Source organism: Gopherus evgoodei, chromosome 1 (assembly GCF_007399415.2).
Source record: "Gopherus evgoodei ecotype Sinaloan lineage chromosome 1, rGopEvg1_v1.p, whole genome shotgun sequence".
Lineage (NCBI taxonomy): Eukaryota > Metazoa > Chordata > Testudines > Testudinidae > Gopherus > Gopherus evgoodei.
Window position 1 is genome coordinate 27,370,225 of NC_044322.1, and position 18,007 is coordinate 27,388,231.

The 18,007-nt window shown below is 38.8% G+C and overlaps 1 protein-coding gene across 5 annotated transcripts in view; it reads left to right on the plus strand.

Annotated features, from left to right (window-relative positions):
- CNTN5 (contactin 5) overlaps positions 1–18,007 on the plus strand; it is a 1,021,024-nt gene that overhangs the window by 952,850 nt on the left and 50,167 nt on the right. For all 5 annotated transcript variants that reach the window (XM_030560071.1, XM_030560062.1, XM_030560093.1 and 2 more), the window contains 2 exons: positions 4,210–4,368; positions 4,818–4,967. In XM_030560071.1, coding sequence (XP_030415931.1) covers positions 4,210–4,368; positions 4,818–4,967 — 309 coding nt within the window. The remainder of the gene's footprint in view (positions 1–4,209; positions 4,369–4,817; positions 4,968–18,007) is intronic.

Here is an 18,007-nt window from a genome sequence, read left to right on the forward strand (position 1 = left end):
GAGAAATTAATTTGTTGTTTCCTTTCACTACGTATCAGAAAAGCAGGTTTTGTCTAAGGATTCGATGGAAAGGGCAAGGCTTAACAGAATTACTAAGACACTTCTATTGGTAATGTCATTTCAAGAAATCCCATATTAACATCAGATGGCAGTAGGAGCTCTAAAGAACCTCGCTAGATGATGGATAGAATAATTCCTAAAGTTAAAAAAAAAACTCATAGCAAGTTTTCCAAAATGCCCTAAAATAAAACAAAGTTCCTTAACTAAACTGAGGAGTTGCGTTGCCCGAAGGTAATCCGCCAATGTCCTTTATGCTGGGTTTCTATTGATTCCGGAGCTGCATAAGTGAATGTTCCACACCAAGCAAGCTTCCCTACAAAGATGCGTCCATATTGCATTTATGTCTAGTCGCTTTCTGAGCAGAGTATCAGAGGGGTAGCCGTGTTACTCTGGATCTGTAAAAGCAGCAAAGAGTCCTGTGGCACCTTATAGACTAACAGACGTTTTGGAGCATGAGCTTTCGTGGGGTCACATGCATCTGACGAAGTTGGTATTCACCCAAGAAAGCTCATGCTCCAAAACGCCTGTTAGTCTATAAGGTGCCACAGGACTCTTTGCTGCTTTCTGAGCAAAGTTTAGAGAGGAGCATATGAGCAGACTTGCTTTGTTCTCCTAAATTGACTTTTTAAATTTAAAAAAAAAGTTATAGCAATCATGAACAATAATACAACCCTTGAGTGAAAAGCATCTTTAACTTAACCATCTGGCTGACACTATAAATGATTACAGCTGAGCATAAAATTTAATGGCATTTCCACAAAATGAGAAACATTTGCATGGCACTCAGGTCTTGGGCTAACTGTCATCCATTTGTCATGACCGAAGCTTTTGTCCCTTATTAGTCCCCTTTCAAAAGTGCCTGATGTTGAAAATGGAAATGCTTTGTAACAGCCCTCCTGCAGACAGTGTGAGACTATACACCCCAGAAAGTTTAAGGAGACATTGTCATGACTATGAATGATTTAGAAGGTATTGAAACCATCAGAGAACTCGGACAACAAAATGGTATTGAGAATTTAACATGTGACATTGACATAACTAAATTTCTACCCATTTCATGTAAAGAACCATGTTATAATTGCTGTAATACTGAAGTTGGAAACTCACTCTCTCCATAAAGATATAAAGTCTTTAGGGAAAATGTTATCACAAAGGGCCTGTAATGTTGCTTAAGATTAGGGCATAGGCACTATAATACTGTGCCCAGAGCTTCAGCTCCTGGAGACACATAATTACATTAAAATAGTAGCGTTTATTAAAAATAAAAAGTTTCTAAAAGAGTGATTGCGAGGTAAACTCTAAAATGTCTTTCTGAGTCTGCAAATAGATTAAAGCAATTGCTGGGGAAGGATGGACTCACCCCATTCATCTCAATGGGTGTTAACTCCAAGATCAACAGCCACCCATAAAGGGGCTCTGTGTGTGGCAGGAGAAGAGTGGAGTGAGTCCTGTCCACTTAAGCAGATACATGCCCAGATGTTGGAGTAAGTACTTAGGGACACTGTTGCTGTCATCTTGTCTCCCTAGAAGGAGAGCAGAGTCCTCTGCCCACCACTGCCCCATGAGGCCTTGTATTATGCTTTAGTCCAGCCCTGTTTATGGTTAGAGCAGCAAAATGTTCAAAGGGAAAATGCTCTGTGAAGCACTGAGTCCAAAGACTGGGCTTGACACCAAGTATAAAGGCAGGGGAGGGAATCCGAGGATGTGGAGTGACTGGTGTGGAGTGACTACGCCTTAGTCTACATATATGGTTAATGGATAAAATTACAGCTTCACAGTGAAGTGGTGGGACTGAACTACGGCAAAGTCCTGATTGTAATTATTTTGTCATAATTCATACAAGTTTTATTTTGTTGATGGAAATATCAGAGGGAATGTAAAGTCAAGTGATACTAGCTAGTTTGTGGTTGCAAAACACTACACCTGGTGAGACGAGACTTACAGCTACAAAATTTTCCAGACCTTTTTAAGTCCTCAGGCGTAACGTTCCACTTGTGCCCTTGCTTTTATCACTCTGGGTGTAACTTGGCATTTCTCCATGTGCTACTGAAGGAGTCCAGTCACATAGTGTGTTGGCTCTGAATTCTCTGAAGTGTCCAGTTAACTGGTTTATTTTTCTTTTGCAATAAAATACTGAGCAATATCTATATTTTTTACACATTAGAATTCAAGGCAAAAATATATATCTTACAATGTCAAATGCCCAGATAATTTAATAGGTGACACTACAGGATTGCCATGTTTTCTAATGCTTCATTTAAATTACATAGTTTCCATATATTTCATTATCACAAATATTTTGTAATATAACTTATTTCAGGGGCAAGAGAAGATTATGCAGTTTATTACTTTTTTCTCTGAAATTCAAAACAACCTAGAGTTCATCAGTTTATTCCCCAAATCCACTTGGTACAAAATATTCTTTGACTTTCCCATTAACTTTGATCAGAGTTATTAGCATCAGTTCAAGCAGGGTTCATTATTGCCCTCTGAAGGGCCAAAAGAAGCCAATATATATGTATGATTACATACATACTGATAGAAAATCTTGGCGCAAGACTGATTATAACAGGAATTACTTTGTTTTACATTTAATGAAATTAAAAGGTGGGATATTCAAAACCAATTGAAGGAAATGCCTTTGTACAGAACATGTAATTAAACTGTGGAATGTATTGCCTCAGGAAGTTGTTGAAACCAAGAATTTAAGATTCAGAAAGATATTTATATGGATATCAAGAATATTCAGATGTGTCATAATTAGGACAAAAAGAAGGAATCTTAAACCTTGTGCTTCAGAATGTAAGCCAATCTCTAACTATAAGAGACCACGATAAGATTTATGTTGGGGTCTGATTATTCCACATTTCCCTACACATAGAGCGTAGAGCTTAAGGCAAAAGGAACCACCAGATCATCTAGTCTGACCTGTATATCACAGACCATCAACACCACCCAGAACCTGCATACTAAACCTAACCTTCCTGTGGGATTCATACCTCTTCCTCCGAGGAATCTGTTTCTCAACACTGCTGGAGAGAGAATACTGATCCAGTATGGTAGTTAATATGTAACACTGAGGTCTGGAGAAGACGGGGTGTTCATATCCATGTTTTTGGTTCTGACTCATCTCTGTTAGCAATCTTAATTAATCAGATAACATATGCAAATAAAAAGAATTCATTATGATTGTCTGCAGCTGAGTACAGTAAAAAATATTTTTCACTTCTCAGGAGATGAAAAACAAATTTGTTGTTTGGGGTTTTTTTCCCCTGGACCCTGTAACAAACAATATCCTTTGGAATATTAGCTTAAATGAAAAACAAAAAACATTCAGACAAGCCATTAGATGATGCAGGGAATGATTGAATTTGTGAGACAGTATATATATTAAATTCTTGATTTGGTGATTATCAAAACTTAGTGGTTTTCAAGACACCTGTTGACCCTAGTTTTACTATGAACATGGTTCATTTGTCATATCAACAAACTGTGGTGTTCGCCTCTACAACATCCAGAAATTGCTTTATATTTATTAATTTCATATAATTATTTATTACTTTTACAGCACATGACATGTTGTGGGCTTTTAAGGCATCATCACTACCTTGAAGAGTTTACAGTCTGAGCCTTCCTTCAGCAATAGGGTCTGTGTATTGACTTAATGCGCATAAGGGTTTGCCCCCATAGATGCAATTGCTGGATCAGGACTTGAGTTCTGATGAAGCAGAGCAGGAAAGACTGCAGGTAGATGGGGCAAGGCTGTTATAAGGGAGGAAAAGAACATATGGCTGTTTAGTTTAACCTTAGATGCTTCTTGAAGGTTGCTATTTTATTTGTATTTATCTTAGGTTTTAAAAAATTAAAGAATAAAGTAATTGGTGATTTTTTTAAATGCCTGTTTCTAATTCCACAGCTATCACTCTGACATGTTAATTGCTTCTCCCTCATGAAGCGTTACAAAAATAGATATAATCATAATTTGTCATCAGAAATCATAGAAATCAACCACTTCAGTGATATGCATCTTAACTATGTATTTCATGAATACTGAACTGCATCATGTTATGGAAACACGTGTATCCTGTGTTAGTGCTGCTGAATTGGCATGACAGTGCAGTGCTTCTTATTCTTCCACCTTATTTCTAGGTCCTCCTGGTCCCCCAGGAATAGTGATAGTTGAGGAAATTACAGAAACAACGGCGACACTCTCCTGGAGTCCTGGGGCAGACAACCACAGCCCTATCTCCACATACAACTTACAAGCACGTAGCCCATTTTCACTTGGCTGGCAGACTGTAAAAACAGGTGAGAGAGAGATTTTTAACATAATATGAGTAGGCTGAGCAAAACTCATGACTCAAGAGAATAGGAACCACCTACACCAGTTGCAGAGGATGATGATGAAAATACAAGATAAAAAAAATATAATAAGATTATAAAATAAGATAAAAAAGTCAAAGGTCCAAATTTAAAAATTGCATTTGGATGTCACTTAACAACATGCCTGCAATGTGGCTGTCCCTGCTGTAACTGTGGATAAAGAGAGGATTTCTGTCTCCAAATAGTTAATCAGCCATCTTTCAGAAGCATTAAATAAACGTTTGTGTATATATAACTGATGAATATTGAGCAATTAATTTCCATTACCTCCAGTGATCTTTAATATTGTAAAATTCAGTTCCATGCACCACTGGCATATTACACGTAAGTTTCAGGTGAGTTAATGATTTACACATTGTCTTTGCTCTCTACAGTTCCAGAGAACATAAGTGGTGATATGGAATCTGCTGTGGCAATAGAACTGAATCCATGGGTGGAATATGAATTCAGAGTTGTAGCAACCAACAAAATTGGGACTGGGGATCCCAGTGCACCATCTCGAGTGATCAGAACCAGTGAAGCAGGTAAGAACTTTTAAAGCCACAAGTTTATTCTGTAGGAACCATCAGGAATAAAGCAATTTAAAAAAACAAGTATCTTTCTATAGCCTCTTGCAGACGTCTCTGTTGGCAGTTACCACTAGTCCAGTGCAATATTTTTTTTCCCAATCGGAGAGCTTGTTCATTCAGAACAAAATTATTTTTTTAGTTTGGGAAAACTTCAGATAAGATGCCCAGCCCTTTTTTACTTACTTCAAGTGTTAGGCCATTACACTGTGTCCTCTGCTTTATACAGCTCTCTGTCCTCTAACCTCCTTGATCCATGATCTCCCAGGAGACTGCTGGTTTATGAACAGGATCACACATCATTGTGCTGCAGACTCATACCTGCCTATTATTCTTTTCTCTTACCAGGACTCTCACGCCGTCCCTCTCTGTCCCCTTTTCTTCACTATAAATTCTTCACAAGTTCCATTGTTTTGAAAGTCCAATGAAATCCTACTAGTCCTGTACTGTGTCTGCTGGATCACTGCTGCTGTATTCCAGTCCAGTGTATTCTGGATATTTCCTTGTATATCACAGTGAATTGTGTGTGCGCCTCTGGGGAAGCCCTGAACATTCCTGGTTGTGGCATGCAATGTCAATAAACCAATTAAGAGCTTTGGACAAAGTTGAAGTAAATGGTAAATTTGTTATAGACAGCATAGTGAACCAGAAACCAGTTGCTACTGCCTCTGTTTTGAGAATCGTCTCTTTACCAAAAAACACTATCCACATAATCAATACATTATTTAGACCTCTCGGAAATGCAAGGGTCCAAAACTTTGGGAGCTTAAATGCAATTTATAGAGAGACTAGGGGAATGGAGAAGCAAGTTGTGTGTGGCAGAAAGGGAACATGAGGGAAGCTTATTTTGAACTATTTAGATGGAGGGACAAATCGGGAGAGGACACATGTTTAGGGAGAAGGGTGGGAGACAAATATGGGGCTGGGAGTAAGCATCCAAGTGGATCTCAACTTCTGAACACTTGAGGATTTTCTCTGCCATCATTTGTGGTTGTTTTGTTTTCCATTAAGTGTAGTGTGACCAGATGTCGCATTTTTAAAGGGACAGTCCTGTTTTGGGGGACTTTTTCTTATATAGGTGCCTATTACCCCCCATCCCCTGTCCCATTTTTCACAGTTGCTATCTGGTAACCCTAGTTAAGTGACTTGTAAGCAGGGGCGGCTCCAGGCCCCAACACGCCAAGCGCGTGCTTGGGGCGGCAAGCCACAGGGGGTGCTCTGCTGGTCGCCATGATGGCGGCAGGCAGGCTGCCTTCGGCGGCTTGCCTGTAGGGTCCGGTGGTACCGCGGCTTTGGTGGACCTCCCGCAGGCATGCCTGAGGAGGGTCCAGTGGTCCTGTGGCTTTGGACCTCCGTCCACTGAAGCCGCGGGATCAGCAGACCCTCCGCAGGCAAGCCGCCGAAGACAGCCTGCCTGCCATGCTTGGGGAAGCAAAATCCCTAGAGCCGCCCCTGCTTGTAAATAGGCTGTTAATCATATAGAGTAGTTGTTTTCAAGCTTAAATGAAACCAGCCATGCTTTTGTAACCCATGCCTGCTAGTGTGGTGCTCTGTCCCCCTCAAGTGGCACCTAGATCATACAGAGACTGATGAGTCTGCAACAGCCTTGGCTAAGAGCTATGGGGCTTTTAGTGCATGTAGAAGAGGATCATGCAGTAAGCTTCAGAAGTCCGTGGTTCTATCCCTGCCTACATCTATCCCTGGCATCTACTGACCTTACAGTTTTACCATTTGCATGTAGGAATAATTAGATGAATAGGTTAGTCACGTCTCGTTCTGGTTTCTGTCTTTTCATTAGGGGACATTGTAAGGATTGCAAGTGATAATGCCAAAGTCTATCTGCCTTCATAGTTCTGGGATCATTCATAGGGTCAGCCTTTGAGCTTTGTTAATTATGTGCATTAGAGCCATAGTTCACTGATCTGTAGACTCATTGCCTCATAGACTTTAAGGTCAGAAGGGACCATTGTGATCATCTAGACCAGTTGTGGGCAACCTGTCGCCCGCAGGCTGCACGCGGCCTGTCAGGTAATCCTCTGGTGGGCCTCAGGACAGTTTGTTTAGATTGACCGTCTACAGGAACAGCTGCCTGCAGCTCCCATTGGCCAGGAACAACGAACTGCAGCCACTGGGAGCTGCAGGCGGCCATGCCTGTGGGCAGTCAATGTAAACAAACTGTTTCACAGCTCACCAGTGGATTACCCTGATGGGCCGCGTGCGGCCCACAGGTTGCCCACCACTGATCTAGTCTAACCTCCTGCACGCTGCAGGCTGCAGAACCTCACCCACCCACTCTTGCAATAGAAACCACACATAAACAGTCATTCTTAAAACAGTCATGATAGATACAGTTAGACTGATTTATATATATATATATATAATCTGTAGTCATAATAAAGAACATTTCATTTTTTTCTGTTTTAAATAGCTTTTTTGTTGTTATTTTAAAAATAGGTTTCACTGTACAGTCATAGAACTCCATGCAGTGTTGATGGATTTTCATTCCTTCCTGCCAAAGGATACATTTTATCAGACTTCTGTGCCTGGTTCACTCCGCTTTTAGTCACACAGTACCTCTCTCTTTCTCTCTCTCTCTCTCTCTCCTTTTATTTTTAAGCAGGAACTCCATATGCTTCATACTTTGCTCCGTTACAGCCTGAAGGGAGAGAAGGAAAACGATAAGAAAATTACATGACCTGCTCTCATTTAAAATAGTGTTTGGAAAAGCTTTTACCATCAGCCTTATGCTTTCCCTGGTTTTGTACCATATGTAGGGCTGGTATTACTAATTCTATTGAACCCAAATGTTCTAACTACTTCTCTCATTAGGCAGGTGATACAAATCAGAGAAGACACAGATATTCCAAGAGAAGCTTATCTCAGGTGATAGGCTGCATCCAAAAGCTTATATTCGCTCAGATTTATGAATGCATATCCTGTGTTTAAAAGGATGGTTCTGTGTTTTAATGGACCAGATGTATTTTAGGCCGTGAATGAGTATTTTTCTCACCAGCTGGGTTTTGAAAATTTAATGCTGTAGTTTGCGGTCATATTGTGTGTGGGTGTTGTTTTATTTCATTTCTTTTCAGTAGTTTGCCAAACAAAAGTTGCATTTTCTAATTCATTTCCCTGTGACCTTGATGAAAAGTTCTCCCCATCGCCACCAATTTTTTCTTGGTTTTAGCTGTGAGATTTCAATCAATAATACGTTACAATAGAGGAAGAATATTAGGACTGGATGACACATGTGTATAGTATGTTTTGTGTCCCTATCTAATGGCTGGAATACATAAATGATAACAGCCTACTACTGCTTTTTAACTTAAGAGGTAGAGATGTGTGTTTAGATGCTGAAGTGCCCAGGATCAAACCAGGCTGCAGGTAAATACATTTGTATTTGGGGTTGAATGAAAATTTTGTGACTAATGAACTTAAATACGGTCATTCTACATGATCTTTTTAAAATCCTCCCATCCCCAGGTTGATGCTCTCTTTCTTTCCCTATAACATTTTTAACTACAGAATTGTTCTAGTTGTAAGTGTGTGTTTTGGAACATGGCATGTTAAATCCCATACAAATGTCAATAAATCAACTTGTGGCTTTGGAAAAAGCTGAAATAAATGGTGAATTTGTCATTTAATGTATGTGTTAAAGACAGCCTAGTGAACCAGAAATCAGTTGCCACCGCCTCCTTTTCATGAATGAAAACACTATCCAGTTTTTTGTCTGTCTGTTGGGGATTACAAAAAAAAAAGAGAAGATTATTTTTAATTGCAACAAAGGATGACTTTCTAATTTGTTAAAATATTGAAAGAGAGTTTTAAAATGTTTACTCCTAATGATAACTTAATGAACTATATTTATGGAAAACTGACATAGATATCAGTAGTAGCAAACTTACACATTATTCATAATTTTATAGGGCCTCAGGTTTCTCCAGTGTTTCACAGAAAAATATGGGCCTCTGCATTGAACAGCTTACACTCAAAAGCCACAATCTTGAAACTGGATTCTACATGAAATCAGAGGTCCATGCCAATAGATCCAGTTGCAGGATTGGGCCTTTAATGATGGATTTGGAGGACAAGCATAATTATCTCATATATCAGGAAGGAATGGGATGAGGAAAGATTCAGGTTATGGATATGTGATTACAAAGTTATGATGTGCAGGCATGAGAAGACTGGATTCTTGTTTGTTTAGATAAACTGTTTAGATCAGTAGTAGGCAATTTGAGGCCTATCAGGGTAATCTGATTGCGAGCTGTGAGACATTTTGCTAACGTTGACCGTCCTCAGGCATGGACACTCGCAGCTCTCAGGGGCCACGGTTCACCGTTCCTGGACAATGGCAGCTGCGAGAAGTAATCAATGAGTCTTTAATTGAAAACTGCACCTTAACATTTTGAACAGAAAACTTCTAAATTCCTTCATTATTTCTCATTTTTCTTTAATTTCTTCCACCCTAATTTTTGTTTTAACAGTAATTCTGTTTAATTAAGGAGGACTTTCCATCTTATTATTTTCAACACACCATTTTCTAATTTTATACATTTTTATATTATGTTTTTATTGATTTTAGTCAACACACATCTTTTCAATAATGCTTAGTAAATTGAAGTGTTCTTTCAATACAACTGGGAAAATCTAAATGAAAATAAAAAAGCCCCAGCAGCTCTCCAAAGTATGTTTGGTAGTGCCTTCTAAATGTCCTTCAGCCTCAGGTACCAGGGTCCTATGTATCGCGAAAGAAAACAGAATGAAGGGAATGCCATTTCACAGTACAAACAGCCACCTGGTTGAATTGCTGGGATGGTTTCTGGTATAGGAAATGATGGACAATGTTCTGTGGCTTGGTCTGTGATTGTACAGGACCAGTGTACCTTCTCTTTGTCTGTTCTGACATACAGACTGTGACCAATCACTATAAAGTATTTTTATAACCTTTTTGGGCTCCTCCGTCCACATCTCCCATTTGATTTCTAGCTCATAATAATACACGGGAGGCAACCTCTCTGATTGTGTCTGGCTGCCATTTTGTCTCTCTTCTGGAGTGGGTTTTTGGTTTTGTCATCAAGAAACATTGAACAAACAGAGAAGGAAACATCAAAGAAGCACAACAAAAAGAAAACTAATTTGCTATACCTCTTGCCCTAGCATTTTTCCATGGGAGCCCTAGTGTTTTCTGCCCTTTTTTCCCCACAGCCTTCACATTTTTCTCTGGCACATTGGAAAGCTATTTTCTTCAATCCTTGGGCTATTTCCCTAGTTTCGAGAGATATTATCTTGAGTTTCTCAGTCTCTCTCACTTCCCAGAAGAGTAGTCAACACATGCACACAGCCCTACCTTTCCTAGGCCTGGAGAGCTCATTCTCTGCAAATACTCTGACACCCAAAATGCATAGCATTTTCCAGGATTTTCTCCAGGTACTTCTTGGCTCCCAAGAGAGGAGGAATCAGTCCTTTATTTGAGCTGAAGTGAATGAACTAGTTCACTAAAACTTGTAACTTCAAAATGGAATCCACAGATTCTCTCTGCTAGCTGTGGACTAGCAAGATTGCTCTGCCCCTTAGTTTCTGGTCCTATCTCTCCAGTGCAAAGGGCATCTTTTTACAGCCAGATTCCATGAGCCCAGTTTTACTGTAGGACACTCCAGCAGCTGGTGACTGCAGAAGCATTTGATCAGTCCAGATTCCTGAAAACGTAAGGGTGCCACATAATGTCTGAGCCTGCTAGGAGACTCCACCTTCCTGAATTTTCTCCTTTCAGATTCTGGACCATCAGCCAGTCTGCTTGGACCTATCCAAAATTTCCCTATGAGAGTAATCTCTTAAATTAGAAATTCTCCAGCAGGTAACTAAACAATGAGATAAACCTATTTATAGACCTGTTCACATCAAAAAGTCTTGCCAAGTGTCCTTTCCTGTATAGCTGATATCTCCTTCTCTTACTCTGGAGGGTGGGTATTCATTTTTCCTCTTGATAAACAGGATGGTGCAGTTCAGGTAGATGGTCAAGTTCTTTTTTATTTCCTTTACTAAAGACAGTGCTAGCTTCACCTGTTGTATCTTGGCTCATGCAGGCGGTGACCTTCCACTACTCTCCAAACAGGTACCACTTGTTCCTTGGACCCTGAACTTTGTCCTTCTGAAATTGACTGGATCCAGCCTTTGAGACTGTCCACTAAGAACCTGAACCTCAAGATGGTTTTCCTAGAGGCAGTTATCAAAGCCAGAGAGGCCTGAAGAACTGGCCACAGTCAGTCAATTTTTTACTCCCATACATGCTTTTCCGCAGCATCCTGTCTTCTTCTTTCCCAAACCAGAATCATTTTTTTCTATTTTTTTACCTGAAAATCCTAGATGGAAAGACCTTGGAACACATGGAATCTCAGAAAGTCTCATGTTTTACTGGAAGATCCGAATCCTTCAAGAAAATGTGTGTGGAAGGAAATTTAATTTGGTTTAAAAAGATATGGCTCCAGCCTCTCCCCATTGATGAGCAGAGCTGCCCAGTTAATCTCTGAGGACATTCCATGCACTCCACATTTATGGCAGGCAGGCTGCCTCTGGGCTTATGAGAGCTCTGGAATAACACACATCCCGGCTAAGCAATGTGATTCTGCCTCACCTCCAACACAGAGCTGTCATCCACAAGACATGATCATGCTCATACAGATAATCCACAACAGCAGTGAATGTGTAATTCATCTACCCTTTTTTTATAATTAAATCGAAATTGACAGCTGTAAGTTAGTGGCTTATACAAGCTTGACTTGAGAATAGAGACTTTTTCTCTCACTGCCCCCCCTTTTTTATCTCATCTTCCCCAAATCAGTAACAGGACTTTATACTAGTACAGTATTTAAATACCCCTGGCAATAGTTGGAATGGCATCAGGTAATCAACAGAATAATAAACAGGTTTCCACTTGCCTTAATTTTCTAATTAAACCCTAATCTTGTTACTTACTTCATATTTAGTTAACATGATTGCTCTTCATAGCTCCTTTCACTGGAATGGATAATACTGTGATTTTCTGGCACATCTAACTCACAGCCAGTTCCAGTAATTCTGTTAATTCTAGCCTTGATACATATTTTATAGATCCACAAGGTGAAAAGAGCCAATAACATCAATTTAAACATGCCAGATATTCCACAAAAGCAACCGGGCATTTGGAGCCTGGAGGCAGAACGTCAGTTACATTATCTATTCATGGTGAAACGTGGGTAGGAGAGAAATTGAGTAGACTCAGAATTTAACCTGCTAATTGTGCGTGCAAATGACTCTCTGAGCTAATAGGCTGATGACATTTAGTTGTAGAAGATTGTATATAGGATTAAAAATATAAATAAATCAACCTTCTTCTGAGTTAGGCCTTCCTTGCATTACATTAAAGAATGAATATGCCACAGTGAAAAAACTGGCTTCTTTGGTCTGGTTTGTTTGGGTTTTTGTTTTGTTTTGTTTTTTTTTGTTTGAGCTGGAGAAAAAAGGTTTCAGCATTTCTATTAATTACTATTAATTTGATTCTGCAATCAAATTCACTGCTGTATTGAGATTTGACAATATTTAAATGGATAACTAAGGCCTGAAAGAGCCCCCAAAGCAAAAATAGAAAGAAGATAGTGTGACAAGTTGCCCCCCGTTACTGAGCCCGCCCATTCCACCAGCCTGGGCTCCTTCACCTGTCCTGCTGTGCCAGGTCCTCAAGCCTCCTCTAGTACACACACAGGCAGGGTCACACCCAGTTGCAAAAGGATACAGATACTGAGGTCAGCTCTCTGTGGGAAGCTTAGTGATTGCCCAGCACTCAATTGCACCCTTCCCCTTCACCTCCCCCTGCCCCCCAGAGTGTAAACTCAAAATTGTATTGTTTCCCACTACACAGAAATCTGTACAGCATAAACTCATGAAAGTTACCCCCTCCCTGAGTGTGGAGGAAGATATGCACAGCTTTTCGCCCCCCAGTTATGAATTCCACACACTGGTTTATAGAAAACAAAACAAGTTTATTAACTACAAAGAATAGAGTTTAAGTGCCTATTAGTGATAACAAACAGATCAAAGCAGATTACTTTAGTAAATAAATAAAACCACAAACTGACCTTAGCACCTGAGCTAGATAGATAGGATATAAATTAGCAGATTCTCACTCTGAGTGATAAACAGGCTGGCAGATTCTTAAGGCAATGGTTGCCTTGGCTTTCCTAGGTTTTCACGTACAGGCTAAAGATCCTTCTAGGCTGGGACCATCACTTCCCACAGTTTAGTCATTTTCGCTCAGCTTTTCCAGATGTGTTGTTGCAGAGATAGTGAGGTCCCCTCATGATGTCTTTGTCCCCGTTTTATGTCTTCTTCCCACTTGCCAGAAAGATCTTTTGCCATAAACTGGGTCAAACAGTTCCCACTGCGTAGTACTATGTCTGAGAGGTTTCTATTGTACACAGTTCCTGGGGTAATCCTTGTGCCTCTGTGCATTTCTTCAATAAGCCATTATCATTGTTTGACCTTTTTACTGTTGTACCTGAAAGGCTGCTTGTGCGTGTTTTCAACCTCACAACATGTTTCACATATATAGCCAAAATTCATAAATTCACATGACGATAATACATACAATCCAATGAGATATTAATGTCTAGCAGATCAAGACTTTTAGAATGATACCTCACAAGACATACTTTGTACAAAACATATCCTAATTGCATGATAGTGGTGAATATTGGGGTGGCAGGGTATCACAGATAGCAATCACTGATTGCATGGGTATGTTTAAAAACAATCCACTAACTGGTATGTAAAATTGCAGGAGCTAAGTCCAAGTACAGTATTGTGTATTACCAGCAAACAAACTGGAAAATTCAAGAGATTGTCTTTTGATATTTTCCTGACGTCTGTATCACAGCACTTAAGTTCCCAATTCCTTTTATTGTAGTATTTGAGGGATTCAGCTACTATGGTGCAGTCATGCATCAGATATATTACAAATGAATAGCAATTACGCTTATTTAGTACTAAAATTCAAATGTCCTATACACCAAAAATAACTTAACACCAAATGTATGCTGTTGTTTTCCCCCCATTGTTTTCCAATCAGTTTAATATGGTGCATTACTTCTTCAAAGGAGCTTTTCACATCCTGTTCCAGCACAGATGAGGTAGGAAATGTTTTCCTTGGAGAATGACAGCATGAGGGCTGGCCTTTCATGCTATGAAAGATTTTTTGTTTAACATTTGTCAGCTTTCCAGATGTATACTGAAGAATATATGTAAGGAAAACAAAGACAAAAAAGCGGCTGAGTTTGTTGTTACTTTGGTCCTTGGATTAGGAAGCTTTGTCAAAACTTATTTCTTAACTGAGATCAAAAACCAAGAAAAGAATTTTTATTGAAAGTACAAGTCTTATATATATATATATATATATATCTTTTAAGACTTGTACTTTCAATAAAAATTCTTTTCTTGGTTTGTATATATATAAACATTGTAAAAGAAACAAACAGAAGCGGTAGAAGTTCCTTGAACAAACATTTTCAAAAGGACTAAAACAAAGTTTAATAATTTATCTTCCCTAAGGAATGAAGCAGTGCCAAAATCTTCTCTTTTTTTTAGATGAGATGCTTCAACCTTTATATAAATAATATTTTTGCAAAAAATATCTTCATTATGGTTGCAATTAAGAAGAGGAAGAATGGATTTGTGGGTAAGGCAGTGAGCTGGCTGGGTTCAGTCCCTGGATCTGCCAGAAATTCTCTGTGTGATCTTGGTCATGTAAACTGTTCGCCATGTGAAAAATAAGAGCATAACAATACTTATTTCTATTTTGTCTATTTAGATTGTAACGTGTTCAGGGCAAGGATCACTTCTCTGTGTTTGTACAATGCCCAGTACGGTGGGTTTTGATCTTGGGTATGGCATTTAGGTGCTACTGTAATACAAATAAATAATCATGAACTGGTCATGGTACCGTGTAAACCATGTATTGATCATTACTCTCCTTGAACATCATAACTTGAATAATTGAAAGAAGGTTGTTTAATATTTCCTTAAATACGTAAAAGGGAAACACATACACTGATTGTATTATTATTTATTTACTTAATGCCTCATTATTCATGAGGATGGCATTTTCAGACATGACCACACTATGGTTTTGGGGATGCTTCAGTTTTTAGATGCTCAACTTGAGACATATTGACCTAAATTTCCGAAGATCTGAGCTACCATAACTGCCATAAAAATCAGTGGAGCAATGTAATGTCTGTAGGCCAGGTGTGAGGTGTTTCAATTATGCACCCCCAAAGCAGTGGCCACTTTTGAAAATATGGTGCCCAATGTTTGACAAAGAGGAAGGAAGATAGACCCCAACCACAAAGAGCTTATAATCTGCTGACTTTGATGATACTGTGCCACCTTCATAAACATTCAGCTGACTTTAATTTTAAATATATAGGTGAGATTTTTAAAGGTGCTGTGGAACACCACTCTTCCCATTGACATCAATGGAAATTTTACCATTTGTTTTATTGGAAGCAGACTAAGGCAAATGATGAGAACTGCTAACATTATTTTAATTGCTAAAACCTACTGTATAATAACCAGTTTCAGGAAGCCAGAAGTAGTCTGTTGTTTTCAGCATCTATTTCAGCTCATTATGGCAGTGCAGCCAAGATATGTTTATTGTTATAATTGGTCTCTTTTTATACTAATTCCACCACATCCTACAGCCATTCCACATAAAAAATCCTCATTAAAATTCATACTATATGAGCGTGCGTGCGTGTGTGTGTTTTCTAAAAGGTAAGTGCAATACTGTTTTTAAAGTGCAATTAGCTTGTATAGACAAGTTATTCATAAATTCTCATTTATACTTCATTAGGTTTTGTGCGTCTCCTTTTTCCAGTCATATAGATGTAGCCCTTTCTCTTTCTTCCCTCATATTTTAAGAGCACTGTCAGATGCTTCACAGAGCTGTTGGAGACTAAATCTCCTGTGTTGGCTTTTCAAAAATATAGGCATTTTTTTTTTCCTTTTTAGGCTACTGTGAGAGGCAAAGGCTTTTTTGTGTTTGAGTGTTTTTATCATGTTTAATTTTATTTTAAACAAATCACCATTTTTCCAGCCAGGCTTAGAGTTAGTTTTAGCCAAATCAGCATGGGACAAATCTCACCGTTTTTATTCTTGCCAAATTCACAGTGAAGTCATTGGGAGTTTTGCCTGTGTAAGGACTGCGGTGTTTTGTCCCACGTAATTTGAAGTGCAGACATCAACATCTTTTGGAAGATGATCATAACTTCTCTGTCACACATATTCCAACCCACCCCACATCCCCAGCACTTTCAGAACTGTGTAAAAAGTAATGTTACCATACGCACTACCTCCAACAGAGAGAAATTATGCACCTTCAGAAAAAGAGTCAGTTTTCCAAGTGATATGTTTGGATGGGATCTTCCTATGCATGTCCCAAAAAATGTTCAGCCAAAGGGAAGTGATATTCATATTCTAGTGGGTTGCACTCTTTCCTCTTAGTATTAAACCGGTGACTCAGTAGAACAGTAGTATAGTTAAGGGGCACAACACTACTAATGGAGGTCCCATTTATTCATAACACATAACACCAGATTGCTGACCTCTAATGGACACTAAAATGTAGAGAGGTTTTAACGCCAGGGTTCTGCCCTTATTCCTCTGTCATTTACAGGAAGAAGTTGATTCTTTCTGGCTAGGTTAGTACACCACCACATCAATATTTAATGCAAAAGTATCTCTGTGTGTATACTGCTTATCATTAATATCTTGAAGACCAGGAAGATACTAATTATATGGCAATAAACATAGTTTACGAGTGAATAAATACAGTTATAAAACTATATACTGTGATATAGAAGTGATGTTGCTGTGGAAAACTGCTAATATACAGCCTTGGTGCCTGGAAAAAATGTTTTCTTTTAATAGTTTTCTTCCTTTAACGGTTATTCATTTCAGAGTGTTCCCCTGTGACTGTATATATTGTGGTTTGGTGCAGTGCAGAAGAAATTTATTCCTTGACACATTTACTCTTTTAATGGTAATTCATTTGAGAGAGTTTCACTGTATGACTGTATATTTTACAGTTTGGTGCAAAGGAGATTCATTCTTTTGACAGGTTTATTCTTTTAACATTTATTCATTTAAGTAGGGCTTCAGTCTGTAAGACTATTATCAAGAATCCTCTAGAAAGAAGACATTGGTCCTCCTTTCTGGTTGAACTACAAATAAGGCCCGCAAGTTGGATATTTCAAAAGGGCAATGTTTTGAATCGGTAGCATGGCATCGAAGTCAACAAGGCATACACTTTTCATACTACCAAAGAAACCCCATTGATGTAATTCTTAGGAAAATTTGAAATTGGATCCTAAGTTTGCTTAACACCACACTCTGTTGTAGAGAAGATTTGATGGTTAATTAACATGCAATTAACTTCCAGTTGACTATAAAAATCATGTTTATTGAGGTCTTACCATTACAACTCATGCATCATATTACCAAACACTGTGACATTTAAGTTTCACAGCAAAATTTTCCTCTCCGTTCCACATTGTACATTTATACTTATTGCATAAACTGCACTCATTTTTACAATGGAACTTTCATTGATAAACATATATGCTCCATGTGGCAGACATTATTGGATACATAATAAAGTTAGAGTAAGGATCAGAGAGGAGAATTTTGCTCTTTTCACTCATGGTTGTCAAATGACCCCATGCCCATAGACACCAAGGAAGTAACATATCATAAATATTAAAAATACAGTGTCTGAGTGCCAACTGCTAGAAATGAAGGAGACTATAAGTACTCTTATGATGATACTAGGAAGGTTTTCAGATGTTTGCCAAAGAGATGAGCAAAACAATCCAAGTCAATTAAAGAAAACAGTAAGCAGCTGCAATTTGTCTCCTTAATGCTTTCCTTCTCCACTCCTCTTTTGTAATACGGCTTCAAGGCATCACTTG